Here is a 20,102-nt window from a genome sequence, read left to right on the forward strand (position 1 = left end):
GCTCATTACCTCGTATGCTGTGGTCACTTAGCACAAATGAAGATTAGGATTTTATGTCATGACTGTCCCCTATGGCTGCTTGATTTCTATTCTTGGCAGCTATTATTTGTTTTATTTGTGATGTGATTACCTTTAGGATAAACTTTGTGAGTGGGATCATACCAGTCTTTTTTATTGGTATAAAATTCCCAAGGTGCTGACCTCAGCTTCAGGTGATGATTAGAACAAAATCAGAGGAAAGAGTTCAAGAACCTTTTATTTTCTTGTCATCCACACACTGTGTACTTAAGGTGGCAAAATGCAAGGATGGTCTGTCTGCTTAAGAAAACTTGGTCTTAAGGTATTCAGCCACAAAGGACCTCCTCTTAGCTACTTCTGTTTATCTGAATGATATGGGGTAAATGCTCCCAATCGCCAAGGAGGGCCTTTCCCGGCTGGCCAAGCCCTGTGTGGTAAATATAGATTCTGCAGTGTGATCCTATAGGCTATAAACAATACTGATCCAGAGCAACTTGGTAGCTTTTTTTAGTTTTCTTTTTTAGACCCTAGTGTTACAAGCTAAGCAATCTCATGATCTGGCCCTTGAACAACCCAATTCTTCTATATGGGACATTGAGCAAGAGTGACTAGAGGGAGCTGGTGTCTGGAAGCCATCAGGGCCATGGTCAGGCTGTAACCACCCCTCCTCCCCCTACTTCTACGTGACTAAGCAAAACATAGCTTGCTTTTACATCCCACATATGCAAACCTTAGCTTAATGCTTGAGTGTCACTTCAAAGATATCCAACTTTTTTTATTTTATCTCCTATGACAAATCTTACCCTGCTTGTGAAGTAAGAAAAAATTAGGATTTTGCTGAGAAACAAAAAGATGCCATTCAGGCCTACAAATGCTACTTCATTTACGATGGTGGGGCCACTCCTTGCCAAGTGGCATCCAGGACTGTCTAAGCCAAGTGTGTCTCCATTCTGGGCTCCTCAGAGTCCACATCTGTCAGCCACTTGGCTTGTCAACCTGCTTTTAAGATACCCAGTCACGACTAAACCATTCCCCTCCAATCACCCAAAATAAACTACAGGAAATAATAAGATAAATAGGATGTGCTTCTCCTTGCTGAGTGCATTGACTTAAGGCATAGGCACATTTCCCCCTCTTTGAACAGAGATGGTGTAATCCCCTGTCCCAGCACAAGAGCTGGCCAGGGTGACCCTGGAGCATGATGATGAAGGTGGAGTGATGGGTAGTAGCTGATGGCGGGAATTAGAATTGTTTCCACGAGTGGGGGAGTGGGTGCTGCTGGGCCCAGGGGGGCACAGTGACTCAGTTTATGCTACACATCAGTAAGCCTTTTGGGTGTGTGTGTGTGTAGTGCTTTAGATCTGTTATTCTTGGAGAAAACATAATGGTGGATTTCAGAATATGACTATCCCTACATTGCAAAAAATAAGAAGATCGAAGTCAGTGAGTGTGTGGCTCTACCTACCAATCCCAAGAAAATATAAAAATAATTAGGTTACTCTTAGACTTCCATCTCCAAATGGCTCCTCTTGGGATTGGGGGTCCCACTCTTGTTAATTTTGATTGATCCAATAATTTTGGGTGGGAGTCTATTGAATAAGTCAGAAGTGAGGACAGAACAGATTTTGAGCCATTTCCCCCCTTTTTAAACAGAGATGCATCACCCATTTACTCTTTGCCTGTAAGGCCATGGAGTAGCTTCCAGCCGACTGAGAAGCAGCTGTTCTCCGATTTTGTGCTGATTTATGACTCCTGTTTTGACGAGGGGATTATATGAGTTGGAAGGAAGGAAGAGAGGAGTTGGGTGAGCAGTTTACACTTTGCTAAAATTCCTCCTCCTCATCCATCCAGTGACAAAGGCCCCCAAACATTTGATTGCAGAGGCAGACCAACCACTTGAGTTTCCATGGTCGACTTCTGTGGCATTGCCCCTCCCTAACGTGAGGAGGGAGGAGTTGGCCAGCCTCACTCCAGCTGCAAAAGGAAACCAAATGTCCATGTTTAATCCCAGGGTCTCAGCGCTGGAGCATGACTTGGAGATTCCCGCCATCACTGCCCTGAAATGACACTAAAGGAGGTGCGGATGCTGTTTGGTGAGTGTCGGATAAGCTGAGTGATTCTGAAGGGTCTGGGGGTGCGGAGCCTGACCAGTGTTTTGATTTCATCTTGTAGGTGGTAGGGTGGGGATGGAAATGACAATATCACAGGGTCACCCGTGGTTCCTTTTGTACTGAAACCTCATTTTATACAGAGGATATATATATTTATTTATATATATTTATATATATTTATATCCACCCACTCACACACACACAAACGCTCACGCTCACTCACCCACGCGCGCGCACGCACACAAGGTCTTTGATAGGCTTTCTGTGTTCTAGTAAAAATAGCTGGCAGCCCGTGTCTGAAGCCAGAAAAAGGCCTTCCGCTGCCGACAGCGTCCACTGTGGAGAGTCTCTCAAAGGCAGACACTTGTGTTTATCTGACAAGTGGAACCGGTTCCTGCCTGGGACAGGAATAGTCTCCCATTGGCGCAGACGCAGAGCTCGAAGACCTTCTGCCTCGTTCCTGTGGGTGTGTAGGATCCGTGAGGCAGCCTAGGTAGTTTGATTTTCGCAGCATCTAACTTAATCTAAAGAGAGTAGATAGGAAGGGAAGAGTTAGAGGCTGTCCTTGACCCTCCTGACATTCAGAAATAGCAGATGCATGTTCAGTTCCACTTGGATCAAATGAGCACATACTCGGGGTTGAGTATTGTGGGTACCAGGGATGCGGAGATGAATGAGACAGAGTCTCTACCTCACAGAAGCTTATAGTCCAGTGAGACAACATTGCACTGGATGTATATGTATATTAGCATTTTGCAAAAGTCTATCATGTAGAATGTGAATAGAGTTCTAGAGTGAAATGCATTTGGGAATGCCAGCTTTAACCATTTTCTTTACTGGGCCACTTCTCAGACCCTCAATACGTCTGTGTGTATGGTACATCTTCAAAAATATATAGCATTTTCTGGGCTTAAGTGAATGCTACAATATAACCAATCCCTTCAGTCTGAATTCTGACAGCTGTAAACCATGTACGTGATGCAGTCACTACTTTAAGTGTGTGTGGTTTGGAGTTTGTAGCTGTCTGAAGAGATGGTTTTGATAACTGACTGCTCTATCTGACTAGCTCTTTGAAAACAAATACAGTATAGCAAATGCCAAACCAATCAGAAGGCGGGCTGGGCGAACAGTGACAACTGGAGATGGATCACCTCTAAGTAGCTCCGAAAGGGAAGGTAGAGTTTTGCTTTAATAAAGAAAAACACATTTTTTTTCTACTTTTAAAAATTCTTAAATAGAAAACTTTGCTTATGGACACAGTGAAGGCACTTTAAACAGTCTGCAGCTGAATCATGTTTTCTTTGGGGACTTGGCTTACGTTGCAAAAACATGAGCAACTTATTCTGTCCACCCAAGTGAGACTGTGTTGGGTTAGGAGGATGAATATTTGCAATCTGTCAGGTGGACTGAAGTTTTGGCTTGTTCTGGTTTGGGATAGCTGTTGGATCTGACTCTCTATACTCAATGAAAGTAATAACAGGCAACATCAACTTTTAAAAACGACTACCAGTAAATTTTGTTCATCATTAGCCAGATGTGCGTGATATACATCTTAGTTTGCCAGCTACATAAATCGTATTTTAATATGACAACAGACAGAATCTGGAAATAGCATTCCTCCCTACAGCCATATGTATTATTTTGTACTTGCTATGATCTCAGCACCTTACAAATAATGAGGCATAACTTGACTGTATTGTGGGTTTGGCTTATCATTGTCCTGGTCGACATATCTGTTCCCCAAATAAAACCTTCCAGTTGGCTCCTTTGGTTCTTACAGCGTAGAATCAACTTCAGTGGTAAAGGGAGGAACCAACCAGTTTGGGGGAAGGCTGGCTGGTTGCAGCTGCATCTCTCCGGACTCCTGTCCTTCTCAGCCCCTACCTCTCCATCTTTGGACTCCAGTCTCAGCTCTGTCCTGCAGGTGGCTTCCATATTGCCGGCTTCTGCATTTATTTCTACTCCTTTTGGGGCCTCCATCACCAGAGACCGGGTTGGGGACTCCAACCTGAAATATATACAAGACTAAGATTAAAGATCCCATTTCAGAATTTTTTTTTTTGTGTGTGTGTGTGGAAAATTTCAGAGGATGTTAGATGCTCAGAGCATTGAAGGGGCACTTCAGTATTTGCTCAGGACATTTGTCTAGCTTTGCTTTACACACCTGGTCACACTGATGAGGGAGCACAGATCTGGGCTTCACCCTCATTGCATATCACCACGCTAACCCAGAGAAGGGAATATCAGGAAATGTAGTGCCAGCTTAGCTAAGTTGATCAAATACAAACCCACACCACTATGTCATCCTGTTTTTAATGGCTGCTTTGGCTTAAACACTGTACTCGATGGAATCCATTTTAACTTCTAGTATAGAAACTGGTTGAAATAAAATAAGCACCTACAAGAAGGAAGGAGAAACTTGGGATCTTCTATATAGGATCTGCTGTGAAGTCAAGTTACTCTGAAATCCATGCTCCTCATAAATGCAGTAGTTATGCAAATTTTATGAATGGAACTGCTGAAGTTTTAGAGATCTGTTTGTCTTTATTCTTTTAAAAAATATATTTTTATTGATTTCAGAGAGAGGAAGGAGAGGGAGAGAGGAATAGAAACTTCAATGATGAGAGATTCATTGATCCAGTGCTTCTTGCACGCCCCCTAACTGGGAATCAAACCTCAACCTCCAGTTCATACATTGATACTCAACCACTGAGCCACACTGGCCTGGAAAGATCTGTCTGTCTTTAAATAATGAGTTGAAAATCTAAGCAGAATACTCTAGGGTTTTGCTCTATAAAGATTTAAGAAATGGGTTGGATATTGTCATTTGAAGGCCATTTCTTTGAGAAATACAGTGATAGTCTGTCCCTTTTAGAGAAAAGCCATTTTGAAGTTTGCTTTTATGAAAGGCAATCCAGAACATTACAAAACACTCTTTTGAATCAATCCTTCTTTCCCAGAGTAGAACTTGTTGGTTTATTTAATAAACATTTATTATACTAGACCTACAGAGACATAGACCTATAGAGACAGAGAAGTGGCCTCTTTCCAAGTCTGAAAGTGTCGATAGGAAGTGACTCATTTATCTGGACATCTATTGAATTCCTATTCTAAGCAAAATGCTGGGGTTATAGTTTTAAACAATATAGACCTCCTTGCCCTAGTGAGCTTATGTGCTGTTGTGGAAGAGATACATTAAGCAGCTATTGGTTTATGGTGATGAGGATTCCTTGACAAAGAAGTTCAGGGGATTATAAGAGTTTATATAACTGGGGATTGGCTTGTGGGAAGAACTGAGGTCTGAGAAGGTTTATGATGACATCTGAAGGATAAGGAGGAGTTAACCTGGTGAAAGATAAGTGTTCCAAGTAGAGGGAGCAGCATGCATGAAGACTTTTAGGAGAAAAATAGTTATGTGGCTTAAAAAGTTGAAAGAAGGTTCATAGAGACTGTGGTAGTAAGAAGAAGAGGTAAGAGATAAGTTAGGCATGGCCTTGCAGAATATGGTGACCCAGTAAAACATTTATAGAGGCTTAAAAAGATAATGGACAACATGATCTGATGTCCATGTTGGAAAGATTACTGTGGTAGTTAATTTTGTGTGTCAATCTGACTGGGACACAGGGTGCCCAGGCATTTGGTCAAACATTGCTCTGGGTGTATCTGTGAGGGTATTTCTGGGTGAGAGTAACATTTAAATCAGTGGACTCAGTAAAGTAGATCGCCCTCCCTCCCTCATCCAATCAGCTGAAGACCTGATCAGAACGAAGGCTGAGTAAGAAGGAACTTTGCCTGCCTACGTGAGCTGGGACATTGGTCTTCTGCTCTCAGACTAGAATTCACCCCACCAACTCTCCTGGATCTCCAGCTTGCTGACTGCAAGTAAGGACTTCTCAGCTCCCATTATCAGGAGAACCAATTCCTTATGGTACATCTGCTTATTTATACTGTAATAGTCAGGGTTCTCCAGATATACATAACAAACAGGGTGTGTGTGTATAATATTAACTATATATATATATGTATATCTGGCTACAGAGTGGATAAGAAGGGACATGAGAATTGCAAGGAGAAGAGCTAGAAGTCTGTGGTTATCCATGAGGGAGAAGATGGTAACTTGGATTTGATGATGGAACTAGAAATGATTTCCAGCCTTGTGAGTTTTATAACTGGTATACTGTGTGGGTCAGCCACTAAGGTAGGAAGAGTGTTGGCGGAATACTTAGAGCAGAAAATTGTGAGTGGAGTTTAGATGTGTTGAATTGGAGGTGGTTGAAACGTCAGGTGGGAATGTGGATATGCAGGGCTAGAGATTGAAATGGGGAGGTGTGTTTGGTCGTGGCTGGCAGCAGATTCCCATGTTGCTGAGTTATTGACAGTGTGTATACACAACCTCAAAAAGACTATCTAAAACATACTCAGACTCTGGAGTGTCAGCTGACTCGTTTGGGCTGCCGAGACTAGGAATGCACTCAGAGACGGTTGTCTTAGCCAATTCACAATGTAGGTGACATCCTATCAGGGTGAACATTTCCTTTGAAATGTCCTCACTCTATAGCTAGAGACAGAGCAATGTTGGGGGTCCAGCCCCAGCAGGTCCAGGGGTTCCCCAAGGTGTGGACAGAGTCGGCGAAGAAGGAATGACATGGAGGCAGCATTCAGTTGATCAGCATAGCAAGGTTCTCCCGCCAGATTCTGTAGCCAGGTTCTGTCCAGGATCTTTTGCCATGTTCTCTCTCTAGGTTCTCTCTCTACGTTCTGTCTAGGATCTCCAGCCAAGTCCTGTCTCCAGAACCTAGAGACAGAACCTAGAAACAAAACCTAGCGAGAGAACCTGGCTGAAGAACCTAGACACAGAACCTAGGGACAGAACCTAGAGAGAGAACCTAGGGAGAGAACATGGCAAAAGATCCTGGACAGAACCTGGCTACAGAACTTGGCTGGAGAACCTAGACAGAACATGGCAGGAGAATCTGGATAGAACCTGGAGAACCTGGCTAAAGAACCTGGTGACCGAACCTGGCTGGAGAACCTGGAGAACCTGGCTGGAGAACCTAGCAAGAGAACCTGTACATAGAACTTGGCTGGAGATCTTGGACAGAACTTGACTGGAGATCCTGGAGGGAGAACCTCGCTATGCTGATGAACTGAACCCAGTCTCCATGTCATTCCTTCTTCGCCGACTCCGTCCACACTTTGGGGATCCCTGGACCTGCTGGGGTTGGACCCCAGCAGAGCAAGATCCTCACCAGAGTTCCAAAGTGCCCAGACGCTGTTGCCCTCTGAGGTGGTCTCACGGAATATGACAAGGACAAGCTTGGTTGTGTCTCCTAAGCCTGGGGAGATGCTTTCTCTATGCAACCATCATTTCCAGGCGCGTTTCTGCATTCATTTGAAACCTCTCCTTCTCTGCTCAAATTGCATTTCAAGTACCTGTGAAACATGGGGCAGCAAGAGTGTGCCTTTGCTCCGCAGTTACACTAGGAAGTGTCATGAATCAAAAGAATTCACAAAACTTAAAATGCTATCACAAGGTCTGTTTCTAACACTCAGAGAATAATTTATTTGCTGTTGGCATTATCAGTTTGTTCTCTCTGTCTCAAGCTCATTTTTTGTTGAAATTGTTTTTGTTGAAACAGTGATTACTTATCCAGATTTCTCATTTTCATTTCCTTCATCATAAGAATCTACATTAATCACTTCCAAACCTAGACAAGCTTTTAGATCATATTTTGCTCCCATCCTCAGAGAATGGAGACAATAGCTTTTATTACTTTGGGGAACGACCTTCAAAACATCATAAAAAACAAGTAATGTATGTGGTGACTGAAATAGCAGAGGGTTAGCCAGAAGTCTTTCCTAGGAAAGAGCAGAGTCACACTAACACCAACACCTGGGATTACTGTGTATGTTCTACGTTTGAGGGGAAAAAATGAATTAGAAAAAGTTATGATTGAAAGGTAAACAATTTAGAAAAAAATGATGGGAGGGTTTGTAAAGTTGGCGGTGTTTTAGTCAATTGAAGTAGTTGCTTTCAGGGGGTTCTTGGATTGGCTGAGGCCCATGGCTGGGAATTTTTTTTATTTAGTTAGAATCACATGAGGAGCTTTCGAAACTTGGGTCCCGTCCCATGTAAATTAAGTCAGAATTCCAAGCCATTTACATTTTCAAAAATTTATCTATATGGTGATGGTTGAAAACCACTGTCTTAGACTGACTTAGCAGTTCTGTGTGTGTTACAGATACACACTTCTTAATACGGAACCTTTAGCACTTCACTGGTGGGAATAGAATGGTTATGATATTTTTAAATTTTTTTATGAATTTGAGAGCGAGAAACATCAATTTGTTGTTTCACTTGTTAACTGATTCATTGTTTGATTCTTGTATGTGCCCTGACCAGGGATTGAACTTGCAACCTTGGTGTATCGAGATGATGCTCTAACCAACTGAGCTAAAGGGCCAGGGCCAGAACAATTATGATGTTGATTCTAGGGGAAGAGAAACCAAAGCTGTGACCCCAGGAGCTAGGTTAATGTGCTTGATAAAATAAAGACCTGCAGTGCCTACTGTGTAGGTTCATTGTACCACCGGGGCCACTTGTAATTTTGGGTTGTTGATCTTATGATACTGTGTATATAAAACCTTAGCATACCAGTGGGGCTCTACTCAAAGAGTGTGTATACTAGTATTTCTCAATTTCTTCATTGATCTGAAGTTCATTAGCTCTGGTTGAATCTTCAAGAGCTCTAAGTTGAATTCCTATTTCAAGAAAGTACCATATTTTAGTTGTGCTCTTTGATAAACAAATAGTAATGAACCAACAGCCATATTGAAAAACCTGATTAGCTTCAGCATAGTGGGCTACTTTGAAGTCATGATGCAATTCTGATGCTGGACAACTTTCAGAGCACAGTACTGGCTACCAGCATGCCGAATACCGTGGCCCATTTACTTTTCAGTTTGAAAATTCATAATGCTCCCTCTGACCACATTTTCTTGCCACCTCTGTGACTCTTCCTGTATTTCTGAGTTAGGTTAAAAGTATGACATCATGCTAATTAGGAACCTCAGAGGGAAACCCAGTGTCAAGTGCCCGTGACAGACTTAGATGCACATCTCATCAGTGAACTTATGTGACGTGCCCTGTGTGGTGGGTGCTTTTCATGTGTATTGTCCCATCTGATGTTCACTACCAGCCCCACTTGTGAGAGGAGGCAGTGGACAGTTCGAGAGGTTAAGTGTCATGGTGCAGATCATGTGCCTAGAGAGTTACAGATCAAAGCATAGCCTCTTGATTCCTAGTGGATATGCTTTATAATATTTCCTGGTTCTGATAGTTGAAAAGCAGTTCTACATTTTAGGTAGAAATCTCATCCTGTAATCTGCTATGCCACCCAGAGTCCCCATAGGTTAGCACTTCAAATTTATAAAGACAAGCATTTGTTTATCTTGAGGTTTCCTTTATCCAGGCGAAAGAGGATCTTCAACAGATTTTTCAGTGATGCGACTTGAGCGACCCTCCTGGCCATCCTGCTGCAACACATGGTAGGTCTAACCTTCCTCTCTGTGTCTGTTCCCTTCTCATTCTTCAAGTTTCGCTTAAATGCCACCTATTTCCCTGACCACCCTTTCCATCACCCAGGGACATTCCTTCATGCCACTGAACACAATTTGTCATTATTTGTCTGTTTACTTGTTATCATTTCTTTCTTCCTCTAGAATAAGGTCTATAAAGGCAGGAAGTCCACTAGATTTATGCCCAGATCAAGATGTTGCCCGGGTAATCAATGAATATTTGTTGAATTAATGTGCCGCTTAGATTCTGCTACCTAGCACGGAATACAGTGTTCTTGTTATGTTCTGAGTAAGGTCCAGAACCATAAAACACTCTTCCCTTCCCTTCCTGGTATGATTCTGGACAATTTATTATTGTAGTCTAATTACATTAGAATTGGCAGTCATATTGGCATTATGTCATACTTTTAGACCAAAAAGAGAAAATATGTCCCTCAGTTCGTGGCCCACTTTGCTAGTAACTACGTCATTCTACATTTGTGTGGCTAGGGCCACCGTTTCCTCCCTTTTAAAAATTGCATATGAATTTCTTGGGAGGGAATGTAGGATAGTGGTGTAAAGCTTGAACTTTCAAGTCAGGAGTGTGAGTTCACGCACTTCCAGCTACTGGATGTTTGACCTTGGAAAAGTGGACAAGTCTCCTTGAGGCTCAGCTATTTCTCATTGTTCAATAGGGATAACAATACCTCCCTTACAGGACTATCATGAAGCTGGAATGTGGATATGTAGGTGAAGCCCTAGCAGAGTACATGAAATGTGATGGTGAGTGATAGTTTTTATTACTGTATTCATCCAGATACAAATTCTGTCACACCCATTCATCCCTCCCCACCTTAAACTGGGGTTAGAATGAATGAGTTTTTTCCCCACCATTTCTAATCCCTTCTGACTTCCTTAACATTTCATCATCCACAAGAGGCATCCTCGTTAATGTAGTGGCCACATGACAGACTTTGCAAAAAGCTGGAATGCCAAGAGTAATTTTATTCAAAAAGGTTCAAAGATTAGTGGCCAAAGAAGTCCATTCTTCCTCCAAAAATGTATTTTGATTGTTATAAGAGTTGCTAAAATGTCAATGACTTTGAGAAGGGACAATCTTGACATTCTCTCTGCATTTGTCAATTACTTTTGCCAGAGTTAAAAAACTGATCACATATACACTGAGATTATTATGACCACCCCATCAGTACTTCATTGACACTTCCAAAAATACTGAACATTGAAAACTTCCTAAACAAATACTCTTAAGGTTTTATTATTATTATTATTATTTGCATAACTAATTCACTTCATTGTACTGATGGGGTGGTCATAATAATCTGACCACTCAGTGTAAATATGGTGCCTTCGTAGCCTAAGATGGGCTTCCGAATGGTGTTTAGAAGCTGGGGCTTTGTAGCAAATCACGTTTCTCATCATGTACTAGCCAAATTGAGGTTTCCAAGGGACTGCCTATGAAACTACAGAAACGATCATTGCAGTTTCCAGAGGAAACTCTAGCCCAACCGGCACCCTGTCATCTCCAAAGCAATATATTCTTTACACTGAGAGATTCTTTCTCAAGTGAGCATGGAACTAAATAATTGATTTGAATATCAAAGAAATGATGTACATTTCCACACTAATGATAGTAATAACTCTCAAGCCTTCCCAATAAGAGCTAAAGGTCTCTGACATTTAACGACCCATGCAACTAACCTGACTCCACGTGTACTGGGAGCAGGCTGTCGATTATTTTAATAAAGAATGAAAATTAAATTCACAAATGTTACTTAGATTTTTCCCCTTAAATGAAATCACTAGCTTTGATCTAGTCAATGCAGCTCCATGGGGCAGTGTATTACAGCAGAAGGAGTCCTGGACCAGGAGTGGATTTGAATGACCAGGTCTGCCACTAAGTTGTCATGTGTCCATGGGGACCCATTCTCCTGGCCCTAAAATGTACTTCATTGCAGATTTTGGAAGATTAATAGCAAGTGAGTATACTGCCTGCCATGTGATTATAATGCAAATGGTCATGATGTCCTCCCTTCATTCTCAATGCTGATGCTCAGTAGACATCCTACAAAAACACTGCATTTGTTTGTTTATGTGCTGTATGGGAACCCCTGTCTGTGGGGGCCAAAACAGGTAAGCTCCATAGCTCTAAGAAGGCTGCTAAGTGGAAATTAAGATCTCCTAGGTGAATAATGATGCTTCATTCAAGTTTAATTTTATAAAAGCTATCTAATAAAAAAGTATTGCATACTAGGCACTGTGCTAGGAAAACAATTCTAGTCATTATACTGTTATTAATCTTACTGTTAATGATCCTAATTTTATAAGCAGGCAACGTGAGGCTTGGGGATGTTAACCCTAACGCTCACACAGCTAGGAGAGAGCATCAGAACCCACATTTTTAAATGCCACCCCAAAACTGCCTTTGTTGACTGAGCAAATGTTAGAGTGACAGAACTAAGTTTTAGGACTCTGAGGAAAAGTAAATTATTTTTAAAAAACATAGGGTGAACCTTGTGTTGAAAGACATTTTGACTAATGTGAATGTATACACTTAAAATGAAAGTAAATGGTTTCTGTTTGATATTATTGAAAATTTCTATTTCTGGTCTAGCCATGAAATAAATAATTGGTTAATGTCTATTTTGCAAATAATTTGGTTAGTACACACTTTGCAATTTTTCACAACCCATTTCAGGATCCTCTCTTAGTTGGGAGAATAGCATAGAAAGCCTGAAGTAGAATTTGAAAGCAATATGGAGAGAGGGCCTGGTTCTGTCTCAGGGTCAGTGTGGTAAGCTGGTGACTGAATACAGCAGAAGGCATTGTTTTGAGAGTGACTGGTGAATGTTAAACACTAATTATCACTATGTACTGAGCACCTCTATATTTTTGGACATTTACATGGTCCAAGGAATCTTTAAGGCACCCTCCCCAGTATGTGGCAGAATTCCTATTGAACAGGTGAGGTTCAGTAAGGTGGAGTGATTTGCCCAAAGCCACCTAGTCATTGACTCCCAAAGGTGGGATGCAGGTGACCAGGACTGTCTGGCTTCAAAGCAGCCTTCTCAAAACTTCCCGTTGAATCATCAACTATCCCAGAGGATGAATACATTCCCCTGGGGCACAGGACCCACTAAAAGGCCAGGGTTTCTTTGAAGTTTCTCCTACTCAGCTTAAAGTTATGCGATTTAGTGTTCTACAGCATAAAACATCCCTATTCAATAGAAAAATAGTGACTTAATTTATCATTGGCTAAATTCTTTATCTTCTACCTTAAAGTCTTTAGGTAAAACATTCTCCAGGAAGACATGTCAAGGATATCCTATGGTTTCGTGTATCCTGGTTCAAGAAGCAGTGCTGTGTGTGATCTTCGATGCTCACCTTCTCTGAGCCCTAACGTACTCATCTACGAAACAAGGGTAATGATGAATCTAATAGTTGCCTTATAAAGCTGTGCTTATATAGTGCTTGGCACAGGTCTGGACAATTCCATCTCATTACAGCTGTGAAAGCAGGAAAAGAAAATCTCACAAACATGGTGTGATTGTTAGAGATGTAGAAAAAAATCATTTCATTCCTCTTTTCTGCCAGTGTTTTGACTCATGGTTCCCCATTAAAAGCATGTTTCCTTCCAATCTGTAGACAGCCCTTTGGGATATGTTGCTCTTCATCTCAGTTTGAAGAATGAAGGAGAGTGGTTTTACTCTCTACACAACAGCTCACGAAGTCATGAAACTCTGAAAATAATGGTTGATATGTTTTTACTTCCGATCCTTTAGTGGGGGTGGTCCATTTTAGTCATGCCCACGACTGGTGTCGAAAAATATTCCTATTTTGCATGTTTGTTAATTTTATCATATACCAAATGGAAATGGAGGGGAAAATGCTTGTACATTCTATCGCTGCATTTCCAATGGGATTTAAATAAAAGCTCACCCTAGGACTCAGGATGTCTCCTTGGAAGAGAGATACGGTAATGATAATAATAGCACTATTTATATAATATTCATTGAGTTCTTCCTGTAATCCAAGATTTTGCTTAAAGTCTTTGTGTCTCATCCCACTTAATGCTCGCTGCAACCCTAAGAGGTATGTCTCATATCAGCAACATGTAGCCAGTGCCAGACCTCACAGCGGTCTCATGATCTCTAAGGCCTTTGTTCACTGTCAGAAACATTTCTGTTCATCCATGTGGGAGATTTTCATTTGAGGGATAGAGAATAAACCTGGGGCAAATTATGAGGACAGTAAAGCCATGAGGAGAAGGTCTTGTTATCAAAGGAATGATCATAGTATATATTAATGTGCTATTTTCTACTCAGAGCCACAACAAGGTAAATAAAAACTTCTCAGAAAAATCCAAGAATGATATATAGTGTATACTATATTTTGATGTAAAGCAAATTGTTTACATGGTGCAGATAGCTCTGCTAACAATAGCGTTTATCAAGATTATTTATTACAAGGCATTAAAATAAATCTGTTTTTCAATTACTCTCTAATGAAATGTACCAATTACCTTTTGAATGGTGACACATGGCTGTAATCTATTCCAGTGGGGATAAATCTTGTTTATACCAGGTTTCAAGGGCTCCCTCCTGAACTACATTAATTACTGATGTAAACAAAGATAGAAGATTACCATCACATTTATCGATGGATCCTGAACTTCACTGCAATACAGTTCTCTGGGTGAGATGACATTAATCATCAGGTAATTTCCAACAGTTATGGTGCAAAGCTGCTGTAAAGGGATATTTCTGCAAGCCGGCTGACTTTGGAGCTCATTTAGCAAGGGGGTCAAATCCTGGGGTAACAGGGAGAGGTCACGTAGCTGTTATGCACAGTGTAGTTAGAAAATAGTGCTCTTTAGCAACTGGTGGGCTACCTGTTGGCCAACCAATGAATAACTACCCCAGAAAAGAGTCAAGCACTATTTCATAGAGTCTCACCCAGGTTGTGCTCATGAAATACTAGCAGGCTCCCACCAGTGCCAAGCTTGTGAAGTGGAACCACCTCTGGGAGAAAGTTTGTCCTGTGTGGGCTATTAATTCAGTAAGGAATTGGGAGGGAGAGAGAACGAGAGTGGTATTACTGTGGCTTCTGAGCACAGGGCAATCTATCGACCTTGGTGTGGAGACCATTTCCTTCTCCCTTCTATGCGACCAAGTCACCCCGGGTTTCAGAGCAGACTGTGGGCTTTGCCATGAAGTGTTCTCCTTCGTTTCTGTTCTGGTTTTTAAAAACTTTAAGCTTTGATGGACCCATGTGCTATATGGAGATAATAGTAGCATTGACCTCAGAGGATCTGGGGAAGATTAAATGAGATCTTGAATGTAAGACATTAGTACCTGGTACATTTTGAAAGTTCAAAGATGTTGGCTACATTATCATCGGTAGAGTCAGGAAATGTGATTTTCATGAGCTAAAGAGAAATTTTTACATGTTCTTAACTCCCCAAACTACTTTTTATATTTTACATTGAAAGGAAACTTCTGTAAAAGATGGAAAGTAATTTATCAAGAGAAATACATTGATTATTTTCCCTGTTGGCCAATGTGTGGGTAATTTATACATACAATATTTAGTCCATGACTAGAAATATATAATATTCATAGTATTATTCTCATGTGAAGAAAAAAGGGATTCAGCTTATGCAACACACAGGTAAGAAGCAGAGCTAGGATTCAAACCTAAATGTTGTAATTTAATAGTTTGCATTCTTTGCAGTGTGGTTAAGAATTGATTTTCTAGCATGTACCTAGAAATACTAATATTTGGACTTTGTTTGGTCACCTTCTATTGAACATTTTTGAATCACTGTAAGAACTTTGGTGTTGCTGAGAAAACAGTCTTAATTTATGTGTGTTACCATGTCTGCCCTTACCTGTATTAATAAAATATTGACTATTGCTTGTCTTGTGTAGAGATTTATTGAAGGACAGCTCTGTAGGAGACACTACAGTCAGTGCTGACAATATAATCAGGTCGTGTTTAAGACAGTCGATGGCCATCCCTGTTTTGCCCAAGGGGAAACTGATTCAGAGAGAAAGGATAGGAACATGGACACGTTCATAAACTTAGGTAGTAGAAAAAGTGGGATTAGAACCCGAGGTGCTGTACAGCCTGGCTTGGAAAAGTAGAATAAGGTAAAGTCTCTCAATGTCTCTCTCCCTCCTTACTCTGCCCCATTATTATCGATAGAGTCAGGAAATGTGATTTTCATGAGCTCAAGAGAAATTTTTACATGTTCTTAACTCCCCAAACTACTTTTTATATTTTACATTGTAAGGAAACTTCTGTAAAAGATGGAAAGTAATTTATTCCTCTCTGATTTCCATCTCTCTCCCTTTCACCTGTTTTCTTCCCATCCCTTGGTCTCACATCACATTCTCTATTTTATCTTTTTTTTGTCCCTCCCTCTTTCTGTCACACTCCGCCCCATTCCCATCTCACTTCTTTCTCTTTTACTCTCTCAATCCCCAGTTTCCCTCTCCTTGATATTTCTCTTCCTCATTTTCGTCTCTCCTTACCTCTGCCTCACTCATTCTTTCTATATATTCATCCGTTTCCTTTTTCTCTCTCTCAACTTTCTACCTCTTAGTCGCTCCTGTTCCCTTCTCTTTGATCTTTCTCTGCCTCATTCCCATCTCTCTTTTTTTCTTTCTTTCTTTCTCTCTCTCTGTGCCCCTCTCCCATCACCAGCAGAATAGGAACTTAAACCATTTACAATGCCTTTGGCTGCAGCCTTGACACATCTTCCTCTCCTCCTACCACACAGGAAGGTCTTTTTCTCTGGGCAGGACTGGAAAAAATGAACTATGTGGACTTCCAGTTCCACTTCTCCTTATTAAGGGCCTGGGGACAGTAACTAATAAATGTTCCTTTCACTGCCTTTTGTCCTCTATGCTAAAGGGCCTTCTTATTACTATATCTTAAACACGACCTGATCATATTGTCAGCATTGACCACAGTGTCTCCTACAGAGCTGCCCTTCAATAAATCTCTATACAAATATTTTCTTGTAAAGAACATCATCCACCACTGATTGCACACACAGGGACTACACGCCGTAGTGCTCTGTGTTCACTCATACATAATTATGAAGGACATGCGACGTGGTAGGCTCTACAACTATTACACTGAATCCTGCCCTCATAGAGGTTACCGTCTCTGATGGTGCCCAGATATTTGGTCAAACATTACTCTTAATGTGCCTGTGGAGGCGTTATTTAAATGAGGTTTACACATGAGTAAACTCTCAGTAAAGCAGATGACCCTTCTAACGGGTGGGTCTCATCCAATCCGTTAAAGGCCTTAACAGGAAAAGACAAATTTCCCCGGAAGATTCTGCCAACAGACGGTCTTTAAACTCAAACTGCAATGCTTCCCTGGGTCTCCTGACAGCCGACCCTGCAGGTTTTGAACTTGGCAGACCTCCACAATGGCAGGAACGTTCCCAAAAGTAAATTTTTCTCTGTGCATAGACATCCTATTGGTTTTGTTTCACCAGAAAACCCCAACTCATACACAGTCTAATGGAAAAGATACACATTACTCAGAGCTGCCAATGAAAAATTACAAGAGTAAATACTACTAAGGAGAAGGACACAGTTAAGTCTAAATCACAGGTTTGCCCTAACTGGGAGGAGGGGGGTGACACAAGTTCTCCCTAAAAGAGTGGCCCTTGAGTTGTGATGCCAAGGACGTTACAGGCAGAGGAGACAGTTTGTGGAGAGACTTGTTGCCTTTTCCTCTTAATCTTTATAGCATTTGGAGATAAATACTACCATCACCCCTATTTTATAGAGGAGAACAGCAGAGCACACTGAGGCGAAATACCTTGTCCAAATCCATGTAGCTGCAGTGGCCTGATCAGATTCGGGAGTATTAGGAAGACACTCACACCATACTGTTTTCTGACTCATGTGCCCCTAATGGACTCAGATTGAAAGGCTGAGTTACTTCCAATTTACCACACAGTCCTCATGCACTGCGATAAATGCTGGGAGTTCAGCCATGAGCATGACACAGAATCTAGGAAAGCTCGGTCCAATGAACTTGACACACACGACTGTTTTACAACTTGCACAGGGAGCAGTAACCACCTTTGCAAGAGGAATGGGGAAGGCGTCGCAGAGAAAGTGCCTCTGAGCACCTGCACTTTGAAAGATGTTTTAACTGCAGCTGAGATTTGTTTTAATCCTGGAAATGGCTGCCACGAGTGAGATTTTGTTACTCAGGTCCCTGGAAACATGAGGCATGACCTACCACGTAGGGAGCCACAGTGGGATGCACCAGGTGGGGCGAGGGGAAAACATGGACAAGAGTTTTCACCGGGTTTCCGCAGGAAGGAATGAGCAAGTTGTTAGCCAGGATGAAGAATTTCAGCAGGCTATAGGGGCTCTCTCCCGTTTTCTGGTAACTGGCTGCGGGGCGAGTAGAGCAGGGAAATAGTGATCAACAATGTGACGGCCTGACAGAGGAGGGGTGTGAGGGCTGGAATGGACTCAGGATTGGTTGTTTTGCAGAGGAAAGGTGCGCTGGCAGGTCAGTTGTGTGCTAACCCTAGGAGTCAGCTAACCCCGGATGAGACAGTCCTCCCAGCAAGTCCCCCTGCCCCACCCCCCCCCAATGTCAAAGCATCAGAAGACAGAACAATGCAGACAGGGTTATAGTGATGCCAGGGGGACCTATTCAGAAGGGACAGGACAAGTCACTGGAGGGAGGGCCAGGTCATGTGCAGAGCCACGGAGGCAAAAAGGAGCCCAGAGGTCTTGGGGGATGACAAGGAACGTGTAGCTGGAGAACAGTTCACACAAGGTGGGGAACCTAGATTTTACCTCCGAGCGAAGAGGCGCCACAGGTATCGGTGATCAGACAGCGTGTCTGAGGCGTCATCCCATGGAAAGCGACCTGCTGAGAGCCAGCCTAGCTTTTCCCAGCACCGCAGGGGGACCTCCTCTGAAATGTCTATTTGCTGCCAACCTGACGCCCAGGTGAAATGCTTTTGATGCTTTCCTTTTAAAAACACTTAAGGTATTAATTTTACACATGAGGAAAAATCATATTGAATCTCACTACCTCATTAGCCAAACCACAAATACATTCAGAAGCAAAGATGACCCCTGTCGTTTCCTACCTAAAGCCGTAAGGTTTAATCACAGAGCAGAACTTGGAAAAAGGTAGTTTAGGGGGAACGTGGGGCTCAGCCCCCTGAATGTGTGCGCAGGGCCTCCCCGTGCCTCCTCCAGCCTCGCAGAAGATGCGGGAAGATAGGACAGCCCTTTGCAGGGGGAGGGGTGTTTGCCTCATGCATGGCACGCCGTCTCAGAGACAACAGGGAGCTGGCTAATGGTACAGAGTGGCCTTCTGGGAAAGCAACATGCGACTACCTCACTGTCCGAGATGCAGAGAACTCACTGGCGGACCGGCAACACTGGGAAATAAAGCAACAGTGGAACGTGTACAGAACACGTACCTTATGTCCAGCATTGGCATTAATACAGCAACCACTCCTCACAACCACTCTGCGAAACAGGTATTATTCCTTTTTTAAATAGGGAAACTGAGGCACAGAGGTGCCAGGCAGGGCCAAGACAGCGTGTCTGACTTCAGAGCCCTCTCTCCAACACATTCCAGGAGCTCAGTGAGCCCTGGAGCAGAAAACCTGCATTTGGATCCCAGCTAGAAGGCTTCAGGCCTCAGTTTCTCAAAAACCTTGCAAGGTAGTTGTGAGGTTTGAATAAAATAATGCATGTGAGCTGACACCAAAGATAGCCCCGCTTGCAAATGCTTCTGCCACCAGTCCTAGCATCATCAACACCAGACAATGTTTGTGGGTCCCCGCAGAATCTGATGTCACGGTAGGGAGGAGCTCTGGGGGGGGGGGGGCACCCGGGGGCCAATCAGAATGAAAGGTAATTAATGTATTGAGTCTATATTGCAAATTTTCCCAGTAAAACACAGTATGTTGCAGAAAACAAATATTGTTTTCTTCTATGCAGTGTGGTCAGTGCCCTGCTTAAAACCACGCAAAGGCTTCCTAAATGCACTTAAGAATTAGTTTTAAAATCCTGGGCTATCTGTGAGGCCCTATAGAACTTGACCTGCCTACCTCATCTTGTAACCACTCTTTCTTTGCTAAAGACATCTTGGCACAGTGGCCACTTTTCTGTTTCTCAGAAAAATAATCTATGCTAAGCACCGATAAGTGAGTGTCGCATTTAATCCTCACGAACGGCCTTATAACACCAGGTGGGTACTAGCGTTATCTATGCTTTACAGTGTGGAAATTGAGGTCCTGACAGGTTAAACTGGCCTAAGACAAGACAGTTAATAACTGGCGGAGCTGTGATTCAAAACCACGTACTCTTGTACCATAGTCCAATCACT

At 42.3% G+C, this 20,102-nt stretch overlaps 1 protein-coding gene across 1 annotated transcript in view; it reads right to left on the reverse strand.

The window, feature by feature from the left end:
* Window positions 1–238: 238 nt before the first annotated feature.
* The window catches only part of SGCD (sarcoglycan delta), a 293,165-nt gene continuing 273,301 nt past the window's right edge, over window positions 239–20,102 (reverse strand). Inside the window, exons 7-8 of the mRNA XM_006089085.3 lie at window positions 4,014–4,137; window positions 239–2,653 (exon numbers count right to left, since the gene is read on the reverse strand). Of these exons, the coding sequence (XP_006089147.1) occupies window positions 2,480–2,653; window positions 4,014–4,137 (298 nt within the window). The 3' untranslated portion in view covers window positions 239–2,479. The remainder of the gene's footprint in view (window positions 2,654–4,013; window positions 4,138–20,102) is intronic.

The sequence above is a fragment of the Myotis lucifugus genome, unplaced genomic scaffold (genome assembly GCF_000147115.1).
Source record: "Myotis lucifugus unplaced genomic scaffold, Myoluc2.0 scaffold_56, whole genome shotgun sequence".
Classification (NCBI taxonomy): Eukaryota; Metazoa; Chordata; class Mammalia; order Chiroptera; family Vespertilionidae; genus Myotis; species Myotis lucifugus.